This window comes from Triplophysa rosa, linkage group LG11, assembly GCF_024868665.1.
Source record: "Triplophysa rosa linkage group LG11, Trosa_1v2, whole genome shotgun sequence".
In the NCBI taxonomy this organism is placed as follows: Eukaryota; Metazoa; Chordata; class Actinopteri; order Cypriniformes; family Nemacheilidae; genus Triplophysa; species Triplophysa rosa.
The window spans coordinates 2,645,474-2,671,782 of NC_079900.1; the positions used below are offsets into that span (position 1 = coordinate 2,645,474).

A 26,309-nucleotide genomic window follows, 5' to 3' on the forward strand; every position below is an offset into this window, starting at 1 on the left:
CTGTCATCATTTATTCGCTCTCATGTCTTTTTAAGAAATGTCTCAGCGGTTTTGTGTCCATACAATGGGGCCAGTTTTGTTTGGTTACCAGTTTTTATTTTATATGATCTTATGTGTTCTGCAGAAGAAAGACATACAGTTTAAAATGACATGTGAATGAATAAAGAACAGTGTTGGGTAAGTTACTCTGAAAAAGTAATTAATTACTAGTTACTAATTACATATTCAATAGTGTAATTAGATTACTGTACACATTACTCTCTCCAAAAAGTATTTAATTACTTATTACTAATTACTAATTACTTTCTATATCCAACATCAAGCTTGATTAGAACTGATTCAAGGATAGACGTGAAACGGGTTATTTAATTCATTCAAATAAATAATAAATAACGACATAAATAATTCTTATTAACTGACCAAAGTATTACAAATGTGAGAAGGATACATTACCGCATACATTTTAAAGTTAGACTTTTTATAATTTAAATAATATTTATAAAATTTATAATTTGTTATAATTTTGATGTCATTTCCACTATTGAATATATTACACACAGTATTTACTTTAATTACATCAGAAGTAACTGTAATTATATTACAGTAAAAACAAGAGTAATCCCTTACTTTACCTTTTCAAGGGGAAAGTAATTAAATTACAGTAACTAATTACTTAGTAACTAGTTACACCCAACACTGATAAAGAAAGGGTTTTCATCTTTGGGTCAAGTATTAAGAAGTGCTACAAGTGTTTGCATGCAATCTCTCCAGGTACCACCAGATGGCGCACTGAGCCACAGTCCCATTATAGAGAATTTCACATGACAGGATCTACACAACTCACAAAGTTATTTTCACTGTCAACTGTAGTAAAGGCTGAAATGTTATTTGTATAGATTAACACATATTCAATCTCATTCACCAGCATGTGTGATGTATTTGTATATTTACAGTACCTACATTTCGAACTTCAACTCATTGACATTCTTCCACACACTTCTACGAAAATGTATTTTGATATTGTTTGCTCATAAAACAGTCGAGGTGAATGCCAAACTAAAAAAATCAATACTTCCAGCTCAATGTAAAGTATTAAGACATTATAGACATAATAGTGTGACTTTCTAATAAGTGAAGAACACCACACAAAACAATCTTCACTTGACTTTGCTTAACTGGTATAAATCTATCACTGTAAACAGAAAAATGTCATTATCTAAAATGATTTCTTGCCAACAAATCTGAACAAAAAGCAATAAGACTGGAAAATTACAGCCTTGGCCTTCTTGGCCAGACATAAAAAAGGAGGCAATTACAATTTCAATAGCGCTTGTGTAGAACTACACATACAGGTAAAAGCGTTAGCCAATCCCGAGAGATTTCACAAAGGCTCTACGCATAAACGATGAGAATGAAGTACAGTCTTTATTATTCACCCCGCTCGTTTTCATTAGATTCGGCGTAGTGTGCGAGAAATTTTTATCACCCGTTTTGGTGCCCATAAAATCTTTATGATGTAAAAAGTGAAAGGCAGGTGGAGCACGTGTGTGGAATGGCGCTCCGCTGCCCGCCGTACTAATTCATCAAAGCGTGTCAGGCTGAAAGGCGCAGAAAGGCAGAACAATGAGGGGAGCGAGATTAGTGTGCCGGCGGCCACAGACTGCTAAACTACATGAACCCACTGAACCAAACTCACGGTAAAGACATGGACCGCTGGTAGAGACGGAGACCGGAAGGCCCTACAGCTCTGAGGTTCGGTTAGCGAAAGAAAACAATGTCAAAGACTGCAAACTTAGGACGCAATCAAATCAGACAAATATGTCATTAATACATATATAAGAGATTGCAGAAGAGGGTGCATACATGTCTCAGTTTTGCCAAGACATGCAACTAAATCCACATTTTCATAAGAACTCAAACATTTCTCACCACATTTAATCCAATAATTACCTGTTCAGTGTCTAAGAGAACTGTCTTAAAACAGATGTCATCATTTTCTTGGTTCATAAAGGGATAGTTCACCCAAAAATGAAAATTCTGTCATCATTTACTCACCTTCGAGTTTTCAAATCTGTATAAATGTCTTTGTTCTTTGTCCATTTGGGAGTCAATGGGGGGAAAAATCTGTCTGGTTACAAGCCTTCTTCCTAATCTGTCTCTGTGTTCATCAGAACAAAGTAATTTTTACAGATTTGGAACAACTGGAAGGCGAGTAAATGATGACAGACTTTTCATTTTTGGAGTGAAGTATCCCTTTAAGACACATACCAGACACTTAAGTGACCTATGACAGATCAACACAATGACCTGTCCTGCGGGCATGAATGAATCCGTGCGTCTGTAGAGGCCCTCGCAGCAGAGAAAGATTGATAACCTGTCAATGGAAACCAGTTTGTGTCCCGATTCAGAAAATGAATCCAAGTAAAAGCCAGAGGCGGCACTGGGGTCCAGAGTCTCATATCTGAGAGAGAAACCACTCCACCAGTTCATTTATTCACTAATAGTCCTCTATGTTCGATTTAAATCAAACTTCTGAATCTAAATATCTTCACCACAATTTGCCCTGCACCGTTACGCTATACAGACATGAATGACACATCAAATCATGCAGGTAAGAGCTTTATCTTCTATAAAGTCAGACTTCATTTTCCTCCGGTGGACAATAAAATCTCAGACGAAAACAATGCAACCACACATTAATTCACTGAAACTACTTGTAAAATCAGACGACAGCATGCAGAAGTGAATTGAGACGTTCAATTCATTTTCTGTACTTGACTTGCTAAGTTTGTATTTTCTACGTCTAAATTACATTTAAAGCTGCAATCTGTAACAAGTCGTGATGAATTTAACACAACATTTTCTTAAAAATCATACCCGCCAGTTATTGTATAAATCATTTTGATAAGCTTGTAAATCGGGGAAATGTAAAGAAATCGTTGTCAACATTGATTTTTATGTTCTTGCTTAATAGCCGATTGTTTATGTTTTAGTTACAAATTGCAGCTTTAAAAAACAAAACTTGAGGACGAATGATATTTTATGCTCTTATTAAATATTACAAATGTTTTATTATTTAATTGAACAATATTAAAATGTTACATGTTATAGTGCAAATATTGTGCATTATAGATATCAGGGGAATGCATAATTAAAAATAATGATTTTTTTGAGGAAATGATTGATTTTTGACATAAATAATTGATGTTGGACTAATGAAGTTCCTCTGTTGTGTGACCGTGTTGAATTGAAATTTTCTTCCAGTCATTTCGATTCGACACCCATTACCACTCCAATTTATATTCCAACTCATTAAAAGCTAGAACGCCTTTAGATCTTGTCCAACCCATGTCCTACAAATCTAGTTTCTGGCAGTATTTGTTTCTCCATCCGACAGGTGAAGCAGAAAACGACATGTACGATAAGAAAATGAAAGAGATCTGCTAACTCTCTCTTCACTTTTAATAAATGTCACGCGTGTCCCTTCTCTTCCTCCACCCCCTCTGCTACCTTTGATGTCAAACCGGACCTCGAAAACAAGGGTGTTTCTAAACAAACACCTTTCATGCCTGGCCTGTGTCACATATAATCACTCAATAATCAAGGCTTATCATTCATCCCTCAAAGGGTCGTGTTGCCGGGGCCGAAGACTCAAAGAAGACCCCCGGGAACATGAAACACAGAACCACACAACATCCTCACATGTGGGAGGCCGTGACCTTCAGCACGCTGCTGTCACGCTGAGGTCTACTGGAACTGTAAAGAATACAAACACATACAACCCATCCGGCCATACTTTTACATTTACAGTACAGCTAGAGAGATAATATCACGCGTGACTGAAATAACAATCTGTGCTGACATCACACTCATACGTTTATGAACTAAATAAACGTTTTTAAAAAAGTACTTTGTAATGTAACAGGTAATAGTAGCCTCTAAAAACGATAAGAAATAGCAAGTTTATATCAAAAATGATAATAGGGTTTTCAAGTGGGTTTCAGATATAAAATCACATGATAAATAACCAATATGCTATATTATATGCGATACGATAATGCTTTGTAAAATCAATTTAAACTACGTCAAAAAGCTGAAAAATGATATAACCCAAATAGTCTGATCATTGATCATCTTCCACACATCAGACAAAGTCACTTTGCTGTCTGCATCAATCTGAAACTTTGATTATACATGACTTTTGGAATTTTTATCATCATTTTGTTTTTGCAAACCACTGCGATGTACATAATGTTAGGGCTGCGCGATCGTGGCTAAAGTTATAATCACGGTTATTTGCATATCACGATTAATAAACACGGTTATTTTGTCAGTTTTATGCTTGCTTTTAAAACATGAATGTCACAACGATTGTGCTCAATTATTGTAATTGTGGGAAGCATACATCGTTATCACGATTAAAATAGGATTATTCGCGCAGCCCTACATATTGCGATACACACGTTATGCACGATAATTTATCACGATACCACTAAATACTATTGTAATCTAGCTGGCTGCGATATGCAATGTGTCAATATTTTTTTAATGAGTAGCTTGTCTGTGAAGCACGGCTCTGGGATCAGTAGGAAATGCTGCTCGATCTAAAAGCAGTGCGAGTTTGAGTCGCTTATAACGTGCATTTGAAAAAGCAACACCCGTCAAACATGATCATTATAAATATACTTTATTATCATAAAAATACCTGATGAGGCTTGAGTAACGGTGATAAAAAGATGTCCATAGGCATTTCCTAGAACTACGTGTGTTATGGTCTTCTTCTGCAGTGCGTATTTGGAGTTTCCGCAAGAGAGCGCCCTCTGGCTTTCGGATGCAGCAGCATTTTCCCGTACTTCACTCAAAAGCTGTGCATCAATCACCTGATATTTATCGTCGGTTTATCGCGACATCCCTGATGCATACAAACACAAGCTCTTGCTAAATTTCGTTGCGTTCAAGTTTGCTGACCCCAAGTGTCACCTAAGAGCAATAGTTATATTTTCAAAATACACAAAAGGGAAGCAATAAAAAACTATTTGTGAGGTTTTGCTTCAGTTTTGAGATTTCAACAGATAAACTTCATAATCAAAAGAAACATTAAGGTCATCATAGGATGAAACAATTCAATTCCAACTGCAACCAATCAAACCTACGGACATCAGCGTAAGAGTTAGAAAATCTGCGATAAGACATGACTTCTGACGGATAAACAAAGCTGTTTCTATAACCTTACAGCTATGGCCTTTTGTAATGCATCACTGTAAACCGCTCAAGACAACAACAACAACAGAGGATGAGAAGAGATTGAGCCGAGCCGAATGCAAATAAAGCTTGTCATTATTATCTATGGGACGATGCAGATCTGTTTTGAAGAATTGTGCAGAATTGGTTGAAAGACTATTGGGTAAATTCAGGATACGAGGCATAATTCAGATTGGCGTGAGCCAAGATTAAGATGTACAACATTCACAGTTTAACAGGTTTTTTTGCCCACATACAGCATTTGCATTGACTTAAACCCGCTTGTGTTCTCAATGGGCAGATTCTGTGTGAAGGTTTCTCTGTCCTCCCCGCTCAGGTTCATGAAATGTCAACTTGACTTTGTTGTTTCTGTTTTGCAGATGCATGCTCGTATTAAGTTGTTTTGTACCGGGCGTTAAAACACGGCGTTTCACAGCTCGCACAGATCAAGGCCGCCGGGAGAGAGAGAGGGCGAATTCATTAACCGATCATTAATATCTCACTAACTAACTGAACAGAGCCATGTGGGGAGATGAATGCTTTAATAAACACTTCTGAAGGCTTCCAGAATGAGATTTGATGGTCTTCTGGTTTTAATAAAGGGAAATAAAAGCTGTCCGAGCCTTTCTGGGGGTATTGATGGGGTTGAAAGAAAAGCATTAATGAGAGAACGCAGATGGGAAAGCGTTTGAAGTGCAAAGCACGTCGAGAACGTCACGGAGACGCAACACATTGTGTTAACAAAAATGAAAGCCTTAATTTCACTCATCATATTCATGCGGTTTAGACATTGATATGGGAACCAGGAAAAGCCCAGGAAATCCCTAAACATGCACCAGAGGAACCTTTACAAAAAAACACATAATCGCCGTAATGTCTTACATTTGGATCTGGGACTTCAGACGGGTTGCGCATTCAGTCATTCCCACTCTTGAGCTCAATGTAAATTCTTTGGAGGGGGAAGAGGATCTTATTTGATCTCATAGTCACAAGAAGCATATTCTGTCATGTTCGATCTTCTACATATCTTCAATCTTCCACCTTTTATGGAAATTTCATATGCAAGACCTGGCAGGTCATGTTATGCTATAGTAGGTTAGGCTATACAAAGTTTTATTTAGGCAAAAAATGATAATGCAATATTACAACCTTGTGTTACCTTACATATTGTTTAACAATAACTGGCCAACAACATACAATACTGATATAGACGGTTTCAAAGTGACAACATAAACAATCGTTACTGCGCATGCGCCCGTTCGTGGACTGCCCTTAACTTCCGGCACACATTCACAAACAATAGTGCCTTTAGATTACTTCTAATAACAAGCAAAAAAGAAGAACCGTTACTTGGCTAAACGATAGACATAAGAAACACTAGACCGCGCGTTGGCTTCGTTGGTCAGCTGCTGCGATACGTCAACGGCGCCGCCATATTGGTCGTGGCAAGAGTAGCATGTAAACGTACTGTATTTAAGTAAACGGGGGAGCTGAGCTTTTTCGGCATTAAAAGCACAATAACGTATACATTTCTTAACACGATATCGATGTTTTAGGCTATATGTTATAAGGCCCCTTGTCAAAAAACCCCAACTCGACCCTAGAGAACTAGGGAACTACAGGCCTATATCGAATCTACCTTTCATATCTAAAGTTTTGGAAAAAGTAGTTTCAACTCAATTATGCTCCTTCCTGCAAAGGAATGACATCAATGAAAAATTCCAGTCTGGATTTAGAGCATGTCACAGTACAGAGACTGCTTTGATCAGAGTTACAAATGATCTGCTATTGGCGTCTGACCGAGGTTGTATCTCGTTATTGGTGCTGCTAGACCTTAGTGCTGCATTCGATACCATTGACCACAGCACACTCCTACATAGACTCGAAAATTATGTCGGCATTAAGGGAATAGCTTTGAAATGGTTTAAATCTTATTTATCCGACCGTTTTCAATTTGTAGCAATAAACAATGAGGTGTCACGCAAATCGCAAGTCCAGTACGGTGTACCACAGGGCTCAGTCTTAGGGCCTCTGCTCTTCGCATTATACATGCTACCTCTAGGAGATATAATAAAGCGACACGGAGTTAGCTTTCACTGTTATGCTGATGATACTCAACTTTATATTTCCTCGAAGCCTCATGAAACACAGCAGTTCCATCGAATAATGGAATGCATAGTCGATATAAAAAACTGGATGAGTAACAACTTTTTATTACTGAACTCGGACAAAACGGAAGTGTTACTTATTGGACCGAAAACTGCTATAAGTAACAACCAAGAATACTGTTTAACTATTGACGGATGTTCCATAAAACCCTCGTCGTCAGCAAAGAATCTTGGCGTTCTATTCGATAGTAATCTGTCATTTGAGAGCCACGTCGCCAACACCTGTAAAATTGCGTTTTTCCATCTTAAGAATATATCTAAACTACGTCATATGCTGTCAATGTCAGATGCAGAGAAGTTAATTCATGCATTCATGACATCAAGACTAGATTACTGTAATGCACTGTTAGGTGGTTGCCCTGCAGGCTTATTACAAAAACTCCAATTGGTCCAAAACGCGGCAGCTCGAGTTCTTACACGTACAAAAAAGTATGAACATATTAGCCCGGTTCTGTCAACCTTGCACTGGTTACCTATAAAGCATCGCGTTAACTTTAAAATCTTGCTTATTACCTATAAAGCCTTACATGGTTTAGCTCCTCAGTACTTGAATGAACTCCTTTTGTATTACAGTCCTTCACGTGCATTACGCTCTCAGGCGTCCTGTCAGTTGGTAATACCTAGAATTTCAAAATCAAGTGCAGGTGGTAGATCCTTTTCCTATCTAGCGCCTAAACTTTGGAATAGTCTTCCCTGCACTGTCCGGGAGGCAGACACACTCTGTCAGTTTAAATCTAGACTAAAGACGCATCTTTTTAATCTTGCATACACTACTCTTCCATAATATAAATCTTCTGAGGGTTTAGGCTGCATTAGTTAGATCAACCGGAACCAAAAACACAACTGATGTACTTGTTGCATCAAAGAGTACAGAACAGTACTCTACTCTCAGCCAGTCTTGTCTCATTGTTCCAAGGTTACCACAGCGAGCAGGATGCAGTTCATGGCCTGACCTGATGGTAGAGCGGAGAATGGGAAGTGGGGACCTGACAAGAGCTGAGATGATAGAGCTGGATAAAGAAGGACGCGGTCTCTTGACATGTCTTCACCACAAAATTTCAAATGCTATTAGATTATTAATGATAATCTTAAACTATAATTTATTTTATTATTAAGTTTATTTATTTTATTTAGCCTTGTTGTGCAAGTCTCTGGAGCTTGTGCAGAGGCAGCAGCTTTTGCCAGAGGGGAACTGGAATCCCCTGGTTGGGCCTGGGTTCTCCTGAGGTTTTTTTTCTCGATTAGAGTTTTGGGTTCCTCGCCACCGTTTGCATACTGTTTTTGCACTATCTGCCTGACCGGGGGGGCTGCTTTAGAATTTTAAAGTTTTACTTAATTAATATTGCATATAGGAATTTATAGTCTGTTATATTTGACCTGTGCTTCTCTCTCCTTTATCCTAAATGTGTGCTCTCACTGAGCGTGTGTGTGTGTGTGTGTGTGTGTGTGTGTGTGTGTGTGTGTTGTGTGTGTGTGTGTGTGTGTGTGTGTGTGTGTGTGCGTACTTGTCTGTGTACGTACGTGTGTGTGTGTGTTGTGTGTGTGTGCGTGCGCATCCGTTTGTGTCTGTGTGTCTCTATGTCTATGTGTGTTAGTACGTGTGCATATTGTGTGTGTGGAGTGTTTTGTATGTGGGTATGTCTGTCTTCTGTGTTTTCAACCTTTTCTTGTTTTTGCAGGTACAACATATTGCTTATAGTCAATATGTCTCATGTACAGCTGCTTTGTAACAATGAAAATTGTAAAAGCGCTATATAAATAAAGTTGAGTTGAGTTGAGATATGTGCATGTGTGCGTGTGCAGCACATACATCTTGTCTCTAGATACTTAAAATCTCAATATTTAGAACCGTCGATAACTGGAGCCAAAACATACCTGTACTCCACATAAGTCGTATTGTATTGAAATCGGTTGAGAAATTGTGTTTTATCCAGAAAAACCGCAGCACCGCCATTCACTTGCATGTGTTTGTAGTTGAAGGTTACCAACCCTTGAAAAAAATTTTCAACTTAATTGTTCTAACTGTCAGTTTAATGTTTCTTGTCTTTTTTTGTTTTTCTTTATTTAAGTGTGTTCATTGATTTATTATTTTCATTTCTTATAGTTTTACAGTTATGTTTATCTAAATTTATAAACATAAGTGACAGGGACCCCCACAAAGGTTTGCTTAGGGCCCCCAGACGTCTTGGATCGGCACTGCATTCAACAAATTGTTTATTTGATCAAATAACCATACAACAAAATGAACCAAATCGTTTATTTAATACAATTATTATACAATAAAATAATAATAGTTTATGTTAATAGTAACATAATTTAAATCAAATGTACATTCTTGCATTTCATGGATGCTTTATCCGAATCAATATAGTGCATTCAAGTTATAGCACAACTAAAATATTAGAGTAGGAAGGCGAGTAGCACTCCAGACGTCACTCTGGAACACCGACAGGTTCAGACAAGTTTGTTTTGCTGAGATTACTCTGACTTATAACATGCCTGCGATGGTCTTCGCACTACTTTAACACACTGGCAAGGTGTGACAGCAGTCAATGTTCTTTACCGTCTGTTTCACATTTCCTCCATGCTGCCGTTAGATGTCTTATTTTGGTTCGGGAAATCGTATTTTCATTATTGAATCTCATCAGCTCGCACCTTCGACTTATAAAGGTGACAGCGTGCGAGAGAGAGAGATGGCAGAGAAATGAAATGCATGTGTGAACTCCTTCACCTCTTTACCAGAATCAAACATCTAATTAAACAGTTACGTTATACACCGGCTGCTATTAATGTGTGCGGTTCATTATTTATACGGTCTGTCGCTTAGAGCCGAGCTGATGGATAATTCTGTTCAACACAGAATCTCTCTCTCCATCTTTCTGAAATGAACTCGTGCCGTATTAGTGAAGCTTTGTTGGAGTGATCTGGGCCAATATCATCATACGTTTATGACTTCATGAAAATGAATGAATTCATATCAGTTATTGTTTGTACCGATCAGTTATGTGCCGTAAGAGATGTCGTGCGTGGTAAAGTAGATCATGTATTGTTGAGCAGTGGCTTCACAGCCTCAGGACCGCGTGAGCGAGCATGAGGAAAGACCTGCCACTCTGTCGCTCTCAGTAATCGATGCACGTCATGAGCTATGTTTTATTAAACGCGTTGTGTTCTCTCTATCACTTCACACTCATTTGCTGGGCTGCGGAAAAATGACTCCTCGCGGACAAAATCAGCCGTTTCCCTTCCACATCACAGAAGTGACTGATCATGCAAAGTAAACAGGTGTAACAGAAATGAACTCGGTGAACTGCAGCGATGGAGAAAGTGTGCTTTCCATCAATGTGATATCATCACTGATGCATCTGAGCGCATTACTCAGAAATAATGGTTGAAGGATTGACATAATTGCCTTGTTGCTTCGAGTTCACATTCAGAGTTCACCACAGTTTAATGTCATTTCAACCCTTTCATGCATGAATTGGTGACAACCTCAATCAGGGTTTTTATTGATCTATTGGAATGTAAAACAAGATCTGAACCTTGTTTACACGTTTCAACAATGAGATTTCTTAATTGTTCACCTGAGTGGACAGTATGCATGTTTTTGTTTGAAGAGATGGATGGATGGTCTATCTCGTAATCATAGGAGAACCACTTTAAGTGCTATATAGAACCATATCTTGGTTCTTCAGTGGTTCTTCAAAGAGTCAAAAAACACTTTTAGTGCTATATAGACGGTTTCAAAGTTAAAACAATATAACGGACGTTACTGCGCATGCGCGCGTTCATGGACTATAGGGCGCATGCGCCCATTTCAAACAATAGGGCGCCTGTGGATTATTTCTGATAACAATAAAAAAAAAACGAGAAGAACCGTTACATGGCTTAACATGTCTCTCCCATATTTTGAATTTAGACTGCGATACCAAGCTCAACAGCTAGATGTCAATGTACCCTACGGATTTTTAAATACGACCAACCTACAGGACCCATTCAACAAATTGTTTATTTAATAGTATAAACATACAACAAAATTCAACAAATCGTTTATTTAAAACAATTATTATACAAGAAAATAATGAGATAAATTAATATTAACATAAATTAAATAAAACATAAATAGTTATATTATTAGACACTAAACGAACACAGACCGGAAGTTAACTGCAGTCCTAGCGTGCGCGTCCGATGGTCTATCGACCAATTTGGAGTCGACGTCACGGTTACATCACTGCCAGCTGCGCGCGCATACTGGTGGCAGAAAAACAGTGGAAACAAAGCAGCAATGAATGAAACGTAGGAGACAATTCCCTCAAAATGTGTTTTTGTGTTATTGAATGTCAGAATAGGAATGGCAAAAATGATGGTGTTATTTCCTACGGAATACCGTCGTTGAATATGACATTTTAAGATAAACAAGCCATTAAACGAACAGGCTGGACTGAAGAAATCATCCTGAATACTCGTTCTCTGTGTTTATTTTATTTCAGGTAAGATTTTCTATACTGTTTATCACCAGTGTTGGGTAAGTTACTCTGAAAAAGTAATTAATTACTAGTTACTAATTACATATTCAATAGTGTAATTAGATTACTGTACAAATCACTCTCTCCAAAAAGTATTTAGTTACTTATTACTAATTACTTTCTATATCATACATCAACTTTGATTAGTTAAGTGATTCAAGGACGGCTCTTTTAATTCATTAAAATAAATAATATGAACTACATAAACTACTCTTATGTACCGACCAAAGTATTACAAATGTGAGAATTATACATTAAAGCACAGATTTTAAAGTTAGACTTTGAATTTTGATGTTAATTCCACTATTGCACACACATATATTACACAAAGTATTTAGTCTAATTACATCAAAAGTAACTGTAATTAAATTACAGAAAAAATAAGAGTAATCCCTTACTTTACGTTTTCAAGTGAAAAGTAATTAAATTACAGTAACTAATTACTTAGTAACTAGTTACACCCAACACTGTTTATCACACACAAATGCAAAATAAATTATGTAACGTTAGTTAAGAACGATAATTTAGATGCTTTCTGCCACCAGTTCGGCTCCGCCCACAGAGTCGCGTCACACTGTTCGCAAACAAAAAATTGGTCTATAGCGTGGGTAGTAACATTAAATGGTTAATATATAAGTCTTATTCTACCCTCTTTCACCACTAATATTTTAATAAACGTATATTAAAAAACGAATATATTAATGTAAAATATTGTTGTAAAATGTTATCATATCAACCAGAATTCACCTTTATAGGATTTTGAAAATTGTTCTTAGCCACTCGGTTTGATAATAAATATAAACATTTCTATAATAATAATAATAAAATATTTTAGATTAAATTTGATTATACAGTGATTTATTTAAGTATGACCTTAATATATTTTTTATGATGTAATATTTCTGCAAAACATTTTTATACACAAAATATTCTTTATGTATTAGCAAGCCAAGTTTTTTTATTTTATTATTATCACTTTTTTAATTCATGTTTTGAATTTAACATTTTTGTAATAACTAACAATTGTCAATTTAGAAATAATACATTTGATCGCGTAACTTCACAAATGCACACAGTGAGGTGTGTATAGTCGAGTCATGCTCACATTTACTTCTGTATCGCTCGTCTCATGCACGAGTGTGTCACCACAGAAATCAACACCCGTCTTCTGTCTTTGCCTCACTTAACGCCTCTCTCTCTCTCCCAATGTTCTCTTTCACACAACACCACCACGCCCCCCCCCCCCACACACACACTCATTTTCACCCTTTTTGCGTTCATGCCTCCCTAGATTTCATTCCCACCAGATTGCAACACCCCCCCTCTCTCTCTCTCTCTCTCTCTCTCTCTCTCACATCTTCACACACAGTCTTCCTCACATCCCTGTCTCTCTTCCCATCACATCGCCGGCTTCGTCGTCTCTGTCTGCGTCTCGGTATCATTCTGCCTCCTCGCGCTCACGCTTGCAGTCGTTCTCCGGCTCTAACACGTGTCATCCAGCCCTTGAGGACAGAACTGTTTTTCTCTGAGCGTCCGGCTGTAGTCGTTTTCCTCTCCGGAGCTCGAGGGAGGGCAGCGACGCCATGGAGCACAGTCACATCTTCACCGTTATGTCCCCCAACTCTACTTCATGGGGTCCCGGCGGGTGCCCGCTCGGACAGTTGCCCGTCATCTACTACAGTTCTCTGCTCTGCCTTGGCCTGCCTGGTAAGACCTACAAGATGTTTGTGAACAATTGTGACTGTGCATGGTTGTGTTTGTGCAAAGGGTGTTCAATATGGCAGTTTTGAATATTTGATTACATCTTTGACAAAGTGGTCTGTAACCTTGTGTGTCGCAACCGTTGGGCACCTAAACTGGATTGTAAAGGTCGCCGGTGACAAGTCACATTTCTTTGCGCTCAACTGTCTAACGTCATTTCCAAGGGCCGCTAATTGGATATCGGTACAAAATACCTGATTTGTGCTACTCCACAGATGATAAAATTAGACGGCTCTAACTGGAATGACCCGAGGAGCCACGCATTGTACCATCGTACGTCATGAGCGATATCCCATTAATTGGCCTCCGGCATTAAATATTCAACCTGTCGGACGCGCAAATTCGGAAGCTGATTGCTCAACTAATGATGTAGGTGAACAATTGAATCAGACCTTCTCTCTCAGGTCGCCCGGCGCATGACACAGTTTCACCTGCGAGCTGTGGAGAAAGATCCGTTTGTCAGATTGAGATGAATCGCCGTGCCCTTGAGGGGAGCACTCAGCCTGAGCAGTTTACACAAATATTTTCATTTGCTATCAGAGGCGCGTTCCTGTTGCTCGACTGCTAAAGAGCAGCGCTGATTTCGACCGGGATGCAGATCGAGCATCAGATTTGAGTCTTTCCACAGTCATCACACCTGCTGGGGGTTTGGGTATGGAGGCGATAGAACAGACAGGAATGAAGAGCAGGTGGGAAATGGACGTGTCTCGGAGGAATTGAGCGAGTGACAAAAGCATGGAGAAGGGACTTTATTAAAAGATAGAATAGAAAAGGAGAGATAGGGTGAATAAAGGCAGGTGTGACTGAAGAGCAGAGACATGATGCCGTAACAGGTCATTAGGTTTTTGCGCCTGTTTGCGCTTCAATAGCTTTTAAGTACAAGTATAACATGGGGTCTTTTAGTTAAAATGATCATTTATTCACCCTCATGCTCCAAACCTGTATGGATTTCTTTCTTCTGCGGAACACAAAATAAGATATTTTGAAGAATGTTGGTAACCAAACAACACTGAACCCCGATTGACTTCCATTGTATGAACACAAAACCATTGAGATATTTCTCAAAATATCTTCTATTGTGTTCCGCCGAATAAAAAGTCATATACAGATTTTAAACCACATGAGGGTGAATAAATAATGGCAGAAATTTATTTTTTGGGTGAAGTATGGCTTGAATACAGTATATGGTGAATCTCAACTGTTGGGATGTGACCTATAAGTAGGCAGGGGGAAAGCGAAAAGTGTATAAATCTATAAGCAGAACTATAATATATTATAGATATTAAATTAAATATGATTATTAACATTTAAAACATACGGGGAAACTGTTCATGTCCGGCATCTTTTAGCGCGGGGACCGTGCCATCTATCAGTTTCAAACCATCTCCAAATCCAGCGTTATATCCGCCGTTTATATAACATCCATCACTGAAATGCTGTGAACAAACAAACACAGCTGAACTTCAGTACAGCGAACGAAGCGCATTGATGGGCGGGTTGACGCGTGGGCGTGCTCTTTTTCTCGCTCCTGCTGGTTGACACGTGGGTGTGCTTTTCCAGGAGAATTATCCAATAAGGGACTATAAGAAAAGTTGTTCTGTAAGGGAATTTCATGTTCGAAAAAAACCTTCCGAACCCTATACGAACCGTAGGGGGTTGGTTCGAGCACAGAAATACTATACGTGATATGTCCAACTCGTTTGTCGTTAAGCATGAGCAGCCAGCACGTTTAACATTTTAATGACGTCAGAATGCATGGAACACTGTTGCACCTCCCCTTTAACATCACATTGTAATCATTTTGCATGTTAATATGGCATATTATGACTAGTTCTAAAGAGTTTTTGATTTGTTGTACTGTTTGGTCGTCAAAATCAAAACACAACAGCATCTGGAACTGACATTCACGGTCCCAAATTTTTACAGCTTAGAAAGCAACAGGAGTAGAAACAGGGGAATACAAGTTTTTCAGATGAACTCACTGCTGTTGGATTGATGGTGAGAGGTTAAGCTCATTAAGGTCACTAATTGAAGCAGGTTGTCTCATTTCATTCCCTTCTTCAAAGTAAAGTGAAGACCGTTTGATTTGTGCGTTCTCGTGATTTCTATCGAAGACGGAGGAGGTTAATCCAGAATGAATCTCTATAATATCAGCGTCTGTTGGAAGGTCACAGATCCTCAGTAATGATCTCTCGCCGGCTCCACATTAGCCGGCTGCTGTTATTCCTTACTTAAGAGGTGGAGCCAATGATTTCCAATTTAAGAAAATGAGCTGGTGCTTTCTGAGCGCTCGGTGCCTGAATGAACAAAGTGTTTTTCGTGAGTGTTTTTGCTGTTTATTTTCATGTTATTGCTCTTTCGTGACTTGGGAGATTTGATGGAGTTCTCAGCTGTGTTTCATTTAAGTGTCAGGTAGTGTCGTATGCTTCTCCTAAAATCGCTTAAAATAAAATTGAATTAAATGAGAGAATTGTTGAAGTAAAGAAATAGTCTGGAGGTGTAAAATGAATGTATATTGTAGAGGTAAAATAATATGGATTTGGGTATTTTTGGTGAGAAATGTTTGAGTTCGTATTGAGATCTTCAATAATATTGACTTTCAATTGCACACTTGACAAATCTGAGCTCAGTTTGACACATTGTTGACATCTCTCCTGAAACTCTAATGACATTTCTGACTCTATTTCTCAGGAGAAATATCTGAGACACAGATGAGATTTAAAAGGACAGTTCACCCAAAAATGAAAATTCTGTCATCATTTACTCACCCTCAGATTGTTCCAAACCTGTATGAATTTCTTTTTTCTGTTGAACAAAAAGGAAGATATTTGGAAGAATGTCGGTAACCAAACAGATCTCATCCCCCATTGACACCCATAGTAAGGAAGATATTTGGAAGAATATCAATAACCAAACAGATCTCATCCCCCATTGACACCCATAGTAAGGAAGATATTTGGAAGAATGTCAGTAACCAAACAGATCTCATCCCCCATTGACTCCCATAGTAAGGAAGATATTTGGAAGAATGTCGGTAACCAAACAGATCTCAACCCCCATTGACACCCATAGTAAGGAAGATATTTGGAAGAATGTCGGTAACCAAACAGATCTCAACCCCCATTTTCTGCCATAGTAGGACAAATAAATGGGAGTCAATGGGGGATGAGATGTGTTTGGTAACTGACATCCTTCCAAATATCTTCCTTTGTGTTCAGCAGAACAAAGAAATTCATACAGGTTTGGAACAATCTGAGGGTGCCATTGTGGAAATTGTGCTTAATCCCATTAAGCAAACGTTTCTGTTTGTTCTCAATTTAATTTCATTGATGTTTAGGAGAAATAATTGAAAAACGTTTATACTGAATAAAGTAAAGAGATTTTGTTTTGAGACAAATATTTCATTTCGTAATCAAATTTCTGATTTTTTATTGCATGTATTATTATCTTAAAAGCGAAACTTGAGGTTTCTTTTTAAAACTCACACGTGACACACATGAGATTACTTCAGTCTTTTTTTATTTTAAGCAGCATGCATGTGGAGATGTAGCATACTACTGTACACTGCGCAGTATGCAGCAAGTAGCGTGCTAGTGTTATATTTTGAAGTGCACATACGCATTGTCTGGGTGAAAACAAAGCACTCCGAGGCATTAAAATGTGCCGCTTCTGTCCGACTCCCCAGAGAGAGGAGTCAGGTGAAATCCATATGCTTACAGAGTTGACCCCGGCTAAATGGAATTGTCTGGAAATGTACAACCTATAGATCGCTATAGATTCTTTTTTGTTTGTCTAAACAATCAGAATTCTCAACGGGGCAGATCAATCCAGCGAAAGAGAAATCCAAATGTAGAAATTGAAGGGTGACAGAGATGTAAAAGTGCGATTAGAGAAGTGGTTTATTGAACTGGATTTAATGTTAGCGACACACTCTGGTACTCATTATTAACAGACACAGATTACAAACTGAAACACACAACCTGATCACCGGTTGGTTACACACAGCCAGAATAAACACTCATTAACTTTAATACTCTGTTAAATGAATGGCCAAACTAAATGAACTCGAAGCACTTTTCTCTAATAGGTTCGCGTTAAAAGCACAAGTCCTGAGAGTTTAATGTGACATAAAATTAGCATAGAACGGTAGCTAGCTTTAAACGCATTGAATGTCTGCATCACGTCCTTCTCCTCAGACCTTGATTGTATCCAAAGATGCATTGTAACCATGCATCAATGTCATCTTGATTCGTTATTTTTAGAAATAAAAATTCATTCTCAACGTCTCAAACTAAACTCAATTAAAGTGACAAATCAATTACCATTAAATCTGCAATTTTATTAGGCCTTACTAAGAAGAGTTTTCGCTGGTTTTTGATTTGATAATTGTTGACATTGTACATTGGGTGGACAAGCAACATTTTATGAAGAATAAAACCTACCATTGACCAATTTTTATTTATTAAACTTTAGGACAAGCAACGACAAACACAACATATGAAGTGTATTTTTCAGGACTAAAAGTGCAGAATTACATGGACATTGTGAGAGAAAAAAACGTGCGATTGAATGTGTACACCATTATTCTGACCTGTAACAATCAATAGCATCATCGAGAGGAAATTCAGAGTTCAGAATATTGATGAGACGAGAAACCAAAAAAAAGACAAATCCCAAAAGATATTTGCTCTAATTTCGTCTCATTTCAGGACAGAATTTCAGTGCTTACCTTTACCAAGACACCAACGCTTAAATGATCTTTTCAGGTCTAAATGACCATCAAAGCCATCCTGTCCACATATATAATATATCTCTATACTGTTACTTGAAGTAAAAATGACTATTTCTCCTGAAGCGCTTTAGATAAAACACCAAGAGGTTGATGTATTATAATGAAACTCTGTTATGTCTCCTGAGCTATGACATAGAAGCAAAAAGGGAGCAAAGCTTGGATTGCATACAGTAAGCACTAGAAAGAAAGCTTTTATTGCTATTTTTGTGTCTGTGCGTATAACGTTCTGCAGAAATTTGATAATGACAAACTAAATGCATCCCTGCCTGTCTCTCTCTGTATCTCTACCTCTTTACATGGATGCTCGTGTGTCTGCCAGCATTTATGCAAATGTGTGAATTTAACTGGAGTGTAATTTGTAGTCGGCTGACGTTCTGTATCTCCAAGGTGCAATTCCCAAACTCCTGACTTGCATGTGTGATCCAAATCCATCTTTGTTAGCAGCCTGATGGGCTGTCAGACACAAAGGTGTGCGGTGAAAGCCAGATTTAAGACAGGTGCGAAGGACGTTTCATCCTGTACGCCGTCCACTTGAACTGACAAGCATTTCTCTAAACTTCGCAGAACACAACATCACGGGTTAAGCCGACGACGGGGCCTTTGGGTACGAATTACAATGATGTGCGCTTTTAATCAAACATGCAATTTTCATTTTCAGGTCAACATCCTCACCTCAGAATGTTTCCCGAGGTCTTTTGTAATGAGGCGCTGACCCCCATGCGTCCCCTACCGCTGTGTTAAATAGTTCGGCTTAAATAATGGCAGCGCATTTGTGTTTGCACTCTTTTCATCACAACGTGAGGTCTTGAAAATCTCGGGCCATTTCTCTGCCTGTGCATCTCACTCTGCCTGTGCGTGGCCTGTGGAACAGTACGTGTTCAGATAAAAGGCACTATGAAGGTGTATATGCAAGAAGGTCTGGGCATCCTTGAGTCTTTTATTCCGGGTCATTGTGACATGTGGAGTGCTGCGTGAGCACCAGCAATTGGATGTAATTGTGCACTTGTTGCTGCTGTTTGTTCGGTCTTTATTGAAGGTCAAAGACAGCCTGAGGGAAAGGATTTGGTGGTGGGAGAAATGTAACTACAGGAGGTCAAGTGCTCCGAACATCCCTGAGATGCTCACGTTAATGCACGTGTGTGTACGTGTGAATGTGAGTGAACATGTGTAAACGTGAGCACGTGTGTTTAAATGGGTATGCATGCGTGTCAATGTCATTGCAGGAGTGCGAATGTGTTTATGTGTTAATGCCAATACATGCATGTGAATGTGAGGGTGTTAAAAGATCTGTGCATGCGTGTGAGTTTGTGTGCATTTGTGCATGCATGCATGTGATGTTGATGCATGTGTGAGTTGTCAGTACATGCGTGTGCATGTTGGTACATACATGTAAATGTCAGCATGCAATTAGAACGAGTGAGCGTGTCAACCTCAGTGCATGTGTGTGAATGTGAGTGCATGTAAATGTGTTTGTATGTACATGTATGTGTGTGACTCTTGATGCATGTGTGAGTTGATGTCAGTACATGCATTTGCATGTTGAATGTGCATGAATGTCAGTGCATGTCTTGAAATGTAGGGGCATGTTTGTGAACTTCGGTGCATGTGTTTGAAAATGCGTGCGTGCGTGCGTGTGTGTGTGCATTTTGGCGCATGTGTGTGATTGTCGTGCATGTGTGTGAATGTGAGTGCATGTAAATGTGTTTGCATGTACATGTATGTGTGTGACTCTTGATGCATGTGTGAGTTGATGTCAGTACATGCATGTGCATGTTGAATGTGCATGAATGTCAGTGCATGTCTTGAAATGTAAGGGCATGTTTGCGAACTTCAGTGCATGTGTTTGAAAATGTGTGCGTGCGTGCATGTGTGTGTGTGTGTGTGTGTGTGTGTGTGTGTGTGTGTGTGTGTGTGTGTGTGTGTGTTTGTGTGTGCGTTTTGGCGCATGCGCGTGATTGTCGTGCATGTGTGTGAAAGTCTGAATGCATGTGTGTGAATGTGAGTGCGTGTGTGCACATGTGAGACACATGAATTCCAGTGAATGTCTGACATTTTATTTGCAGCACTGTCTTTTCTGACTTTTCTTCATCAAATCACACCTTTCTCTCGTTTTAACCTCTGCTCTTCCCCATCTCCCCACTATCTGCAGCAAACATCCTGACGGTGATCATCCTCTCCCAGCTGGTGGTGCGGCGACAGAAATCATCCTACAACTATCTGCTGGCTCTGGCTATAGCTGACATCCTCGTTCTGCTGCTGATTGTGTTTGTGGACTTTCTTCTGGAGGACTTCATTCTAGGAGCTCCCCTTCCCCACTCTCTGAACAAGGCTGTGCAGGTGCTGGAGTTCTCCTCCATCCACACCTCCATCTGGATCACCGTGCCCCTGACCATAGACCGCTACATCGCCGTGTGCCATCCGCTGCGCTATCACACCGTCTCCTACCCGGCCCGAACCCGCAAAGTCATCCTGGCCGTGTACGCCGGCTGCCTGATCTCCAGCGCTCCGTACTACTGGTGGCCGGAGCTGTGGCACGGGCTGCCGGGAGCGGGCGGCGGCGGGCGCAGCAGCGCAGGGCAGCACGTGCTGGTGTGGATCCACTGCGCCACTGTGTATCTGCTCCCCTGCTCCGTGTTCTTCTCTCTCAACGCCATCATCGTATGGAAGCTCCGTTGCAGGCGTAGCTGCTTCCGTCTGCGTGGCTACTCCACCGGAAAGACCACAGCGATCCTGCTGGCCATCACCTCTGTGTTCGCCGTGCTGTGGGCACCACGCACTCTCATGATCCTTTATCACCTGTACACGGCGCAGCCGGCGATGCCCGGCTCTGCCCGACTGCTTCACCTGGTCACGGACGTGGCAAACATGCTGGCGTTGCTCAACACCGGCGTCAACTTCTTCTTGTACTGCTTCATCAGCAGGCGCTTTCGCCGGATGGCCGCCGCGGTGCTAAAGGCTTTGTTCCGATGTAGGAAGCAGCCGCCTCCTTTTTACGCCAGTCACAACTTCTCCATCACCAGCAGCCCGTGGATCTCACCAGCAAATTCGCATTGCATCAAGATGCTGGTGTACCAGTACGACAAAAACGGCAAACCCGTCTGCATATCTTCCTGAACGCTGTAAAATATCAATCCCAGATATTCTTGAGTCGCCAGGCAAGGAGACGTCTTGCCCAACCTTGAGAAGAAGGTTAATGATGGTGAGCAGATGGCAGCAACTGGCAGTGCCTCAATAAGAAATCCAGTTTCAGGTTTAAAGACATCTGAGGTTGGCCAAAAACGTGGTTTCGACAGGCGGATTGGCCGGTAAGCCATGAACATGCCAATGCCTTTCAGGACATCAATGCAAAAAAGGTCGCAACCTCAAAGTGAAATCGTGGCTTGCACGTCAGTACATTTTAAGATCTCCAGCATGTTTTGATGCACACCAAAGCAAGATGATGAAGGTCTGCACAGATGACATGTTACTGTATGTGAACCATCTTAACACTCTTACCTTTTAAATAAGGGAGGATGGAAAGCCCCTCCCTCAAAAAACAATGGTGACATTTTCATCCAATATGCTGTCGGTCTCCAAGGGCCTGTCGCAAATGGCACAAGCTATTAAAGAATCATCCCTTTAGATAACGATCAGCGCTCAAAAAAGTGCTTCAGTATCGCTGTCTGATGAAGAATAATGACACAACATAAGTACACAGACTCGGCTTTAATAATCTTGTGGTGCAACTGACTGTTACATGTACAATAAAAGCAAAAAAGACTTTTAGGGATAACGTATTGTTTATCATTTGAATCAACGTTTAAAGCAACAGACATTCATTGCTCAGTATACAGAAGGATTTTCTTTCCAACAATTATCAAGACTTTGAAACACCCAGCACACACACAAACACATCCATCCTTTTCCGGGTGACCCCGAGAAGTACTTTCCAAATAAACCAGCTGAGGAATGAGCTGCTGGAGAAAACCACGTTTATTTATCTTCACACAGCCTGCCATCTGGAGCGCTTTAACTGTGCTGAATATCTGAGATATATTCAAACCATACAGGGCACAGATGAGGTAGACAGCATAAAATGTGCGATCTGATGAGACGCGGTCAGAATCAGAACAAGTGTGAGGAATTTGTTAAGGTTTTGTTCTCGATTCAACCAGAAAACAAAACACGGGTCGTCTGAAAGGTCATGAAATGTAAAATGAGAAAAATGAAATTAGACTTTCTATCGAAGTGAAGTCCGTGTCTGTTAGTTTTGAAACCCGCTGCAGGTTTGTGGACTTTTGGAAGTTACAGTACATGTTGAGAATATTAGTCTTCAGTCTTGGTCACAGGTGCTTATACACATTTATGTCAGATATTGTCTCCTAAACCACCCTTGGATGGTGTTGTTGTGTTTGTTACTTGACAAACGCAGCATTATTCAATCATTGTTAAATCAACACAGCCATAAAAATTCATTTAAAATACTTAACAGATCAGATTTTAAAACTTTACTCCAATTATGTTCCTATTTATTTCAATTATTATGCGTATATATAGTATATCTTAATATTTGGTGCTATTAACAATTTTTAAATCTACGATGTGGGTGAAAAAATCTGTCTTCATCTGGAATTAATATAAATGTCTGAGATTGAAACTATTTGAAAATGGGTCTCGCAGACCTGAACATCACACAAGAGTGAACAGCAAATCTTTCACTGTAAATTGACATTTGCTGATACTTATAGAAATAAGTTGGAATGTGTTAACTAACTTGATGATTTGAAGTGATGTAAAAACATTTAAAAACGTAAAATAGTAAGTTGAAATGACATACTAAGTTGAAACTACGAAGTAGGCAACTTGATTGCGTTTAAAGGAACAGTTCATATAATAAAAATAAAAAAAATCTGTCATAATTTACTCAATCTCGAATTACAAATCTGTAAATGACTATTTGGAAGAATGCTTTTGTAACCAATCAGTTCTTGGACCCCATTGACTCCCATAGTAGGAAAAATGACAATGGTAGTCAAAAGAGCCCCAGAACTGTTTGTTTTCCTACATTCTTCAAAATATCTTCTTTTGTGTTCATCAGACATTTATGAAGCAATGGAACTGTTACAAGCATTCTTCCAAATATCTTTCTCTGTGTTCATCAGATTTCCAGATCCAGATCTGGAACGACTTGAAGGTGAGTAAATGATGACAGAATTTTTATTTTTGGGTGAACTGTCCCTTTAAGGCCGTAAAAAAATGGTTGTAAAGACGATTATATTGCATTTCTGTCAATACCATCTACAGGAAAGACATTTATTGAACAATTTCATGGGATCTGTCAAATCTAGCAAGTATGTAATAAAAACAGTTTCCTAATATGCAATTATTTGGCGATTCAGCATTTACACGTTATTATTGCTGTTGTGATATCAAAACTTATCTTAAAGTGTAATATGGAGCTGTACTGTAAAGTCATTTAGGCTCAGTAGAGAGGTCAGAAGCTCTTATATTGGTGAGCTATAGGGTTTACCTGTAACCTGTATGACACAGGCACAAAGAACATATACTATTGTATGTTAGATATGTATAAAATACATATTACGCAAATCTATAGACTAGATTGGACGGCTGCTGTTAATGTGTCTATTCTGTACATGATCCGAAGCGATTTTGATCATCTAATTTATTTGATTTGATTTTGTTCTAATCAAGACAGCATTCACATTTCTTCCATCCACATAGTATTTGCATTAGCCTTGAAATAGCTTTGACATTTATTCACAAAGAACCCAAGGTTGTGTAGATTCCTGCAAAAAATGATTCACAGAATCCAAACGATTGAAGGGCCATTAAAAATGACTAATAAATATTTGACCAGCATTCTCTTCATCTCTGAAACGCCAGGGTTTTTTTCAGCCTCGGTCCTAGCTGCCGGGAGAAAGACACATATGTTAAAGCCACGATCAGCTTGCAAAAAATCAACATTACAAAGTGTGAAAAATGTAACCTTTCAACCCGTGTGCTATTGTCACTTCCACTTATGTGGTTTGTAGGACTTTAAGGACCGGTTTCACAGATATGGCTTAGCTTAAGCCAGGACTATGCCTTAGTTGAATTAAGATGTTTATGTCGCTTTTATAAAACTGCCTTAGAAGAATACATTACTGGTGTGCATCTTGAGACAAAACAATGACACTGATATATTTGAAGATATTTTGGGGCGTTATATTCTATGGAGCCCCTTTAGGGACATGGGGTGGAAAAAATATGAGAGGGAAGAGAAAATAGAAAATAGATAAAAAAATTTAAAGGTTTTGCGTTATCTCGCAAAACTTTTGCGTTCTCTGGCAAAACATTCAAACGTCCTGTTGTCCCGCTCCGTACATTAACAATGGAATGGTTCAGAGTAGATTCCCGGACCAATAACTCGTGAGCTAAACGTTGTTATAACACAAATAACACATAATTCCTTAGACAATGATCTACAACCTAGTCTTCCTCAAAACAAGAATATAAATTGATCTCTATATGAGCAGGCGACATGGACCAAAGAAGCCGTCAAAGAAACCGTCTGCAAAGCGACTGTAAATCCGAAAAGCGTTAATACAAAAATAGTCATTAATAACTTAAATGTTACACACTGTGGTCTCACCATATTCAGATTACACATTAATGCTCTCCTGCTGAATTTAAACTGGTTTTAGTTATACTACAGCATGTAGCACTGAAGTTAATTACTATTTTTCGTAGCCTAATGATCTTCGGGTTTTGCACTTTACAGACGATCCCTTCGGTCTTGTCTCAGCCGGCTCCCGCCTGAGATCAATACAAGGCTCGATTGTGTATAAGAACGTTTAGCTCACGAGTTATTGTTCCGGGAATCTGCGACTATAGACCAATGTCTATGTACGGAGCTAGTCTTAAATTCTGCCAGCGGGACATTAAACATGAAGTGTTCAAAATGTTTTGCGAGAGAATGCAAAAGTTTTGTGAGAGAACGCAAAAGTTTTGCGAGATAACGCAAAACCTTTTAAAAAATATTTTCTCTTCCCTCTAATATATTTTTCCACCCCATGTCTCTAAAGGGGCTCCGTAATATTCAGTTAAGACAGGTCACGCATTCCTTTTATAGTCTGAGACTAGCCTTAAGCCTTGTCTGTGAAACCGGGCCTAAAGGTTTTATTTTTGAACACGTACCCGAAAAACATTGTACATATAAATGATGTTTTAGAGGCTGTGTATGGAGATGGATGTCTGGAACATATTTGCATTGTTTCTGATCAGAAATGGTTTTGAATTTTCTTTAAGTAAATTATTATTTCTATGTTTAGGCCATGTGAATGTGTCTGTGTATTTCAATGAATGTATATGTGCTGGAAACTGGCATGCAAATAATGTATATTTTCTTGAACACATTAAAAACGTATCCTCGTTTAAATAATATGATTGAGTTTCATTTTGCTTATTTATTGCTTATCTGTCTTGCAAAAATGAAATAAGTATTCGCCTCCACCAATATAATGTATACTTTGATGAGCATGTGTTCTGAAACAATTCCACAGTGGGTGCTAATAAGAAACATAATACTTTCTTTTGATTTTGGGTTACTATATGACCCAGAAAAGGAGGTGATTTGAGTCTGATCACAGTCTCACTCTCAGTAATTAAAACACATTTCCAATTGTTGCCCAATAGCAAATTCAATGACAAAATCAATCCACCATTTTGATCAACAATCCCTTTCTTCTCCTTCTCGAGGTCTTTATTTTACCCAGACACAGTTTTCAGGACTGCTCACTCTTTATTGTGTTTGACGGCCACAAGCTCACCGAAGTCGCCTCA

General features: G+C 39.1%; 1 protein-coding gene across 1 annotated transcript; it reads left to right on the top strand.

Moving 5' to 3' along the window:
* The first annotated feature begins 13,317 nt into the window (after positions 1-13,317).
* gpr139 (G protein-coupled receptor 139) lies at positions 13,318-25,939 on the top strand. Its single transcript, XM_057344934.1, has 2 exons — positions 13,318-13,642; positions 20,638-25,939. Exons 1-2 carry the CDS (start codon positions 13,519-13,521, stop codon positions 21,600-21,602), a joined length of 1,089 nt encoding a protein of 362 aa, XP_057200917.1. The 5' UTR covers positions 13,318-13,518; the 3' UTR covers positions 21,603-25,939.
* Positions 25,940-26,309: the final 370 nt, after the last annotated feature.

Bases quoted from the DNA above. Each gene is read 5' to 3' on its own strand.
- gpr139 (XM_057344934.1), top strand. From the start codon at position 13,519: ATGGAGCACAGTCACATCTTCACCGTTATGTCCCCCAACTCTACTTCA. The intron at 13,643-20,637 runs GTAAGACCTACA...CACTATCTGCAG, and splicing joins GCTCTGCCTTGGCCTGCCTG to CAAACATCCTGACGGTGATC.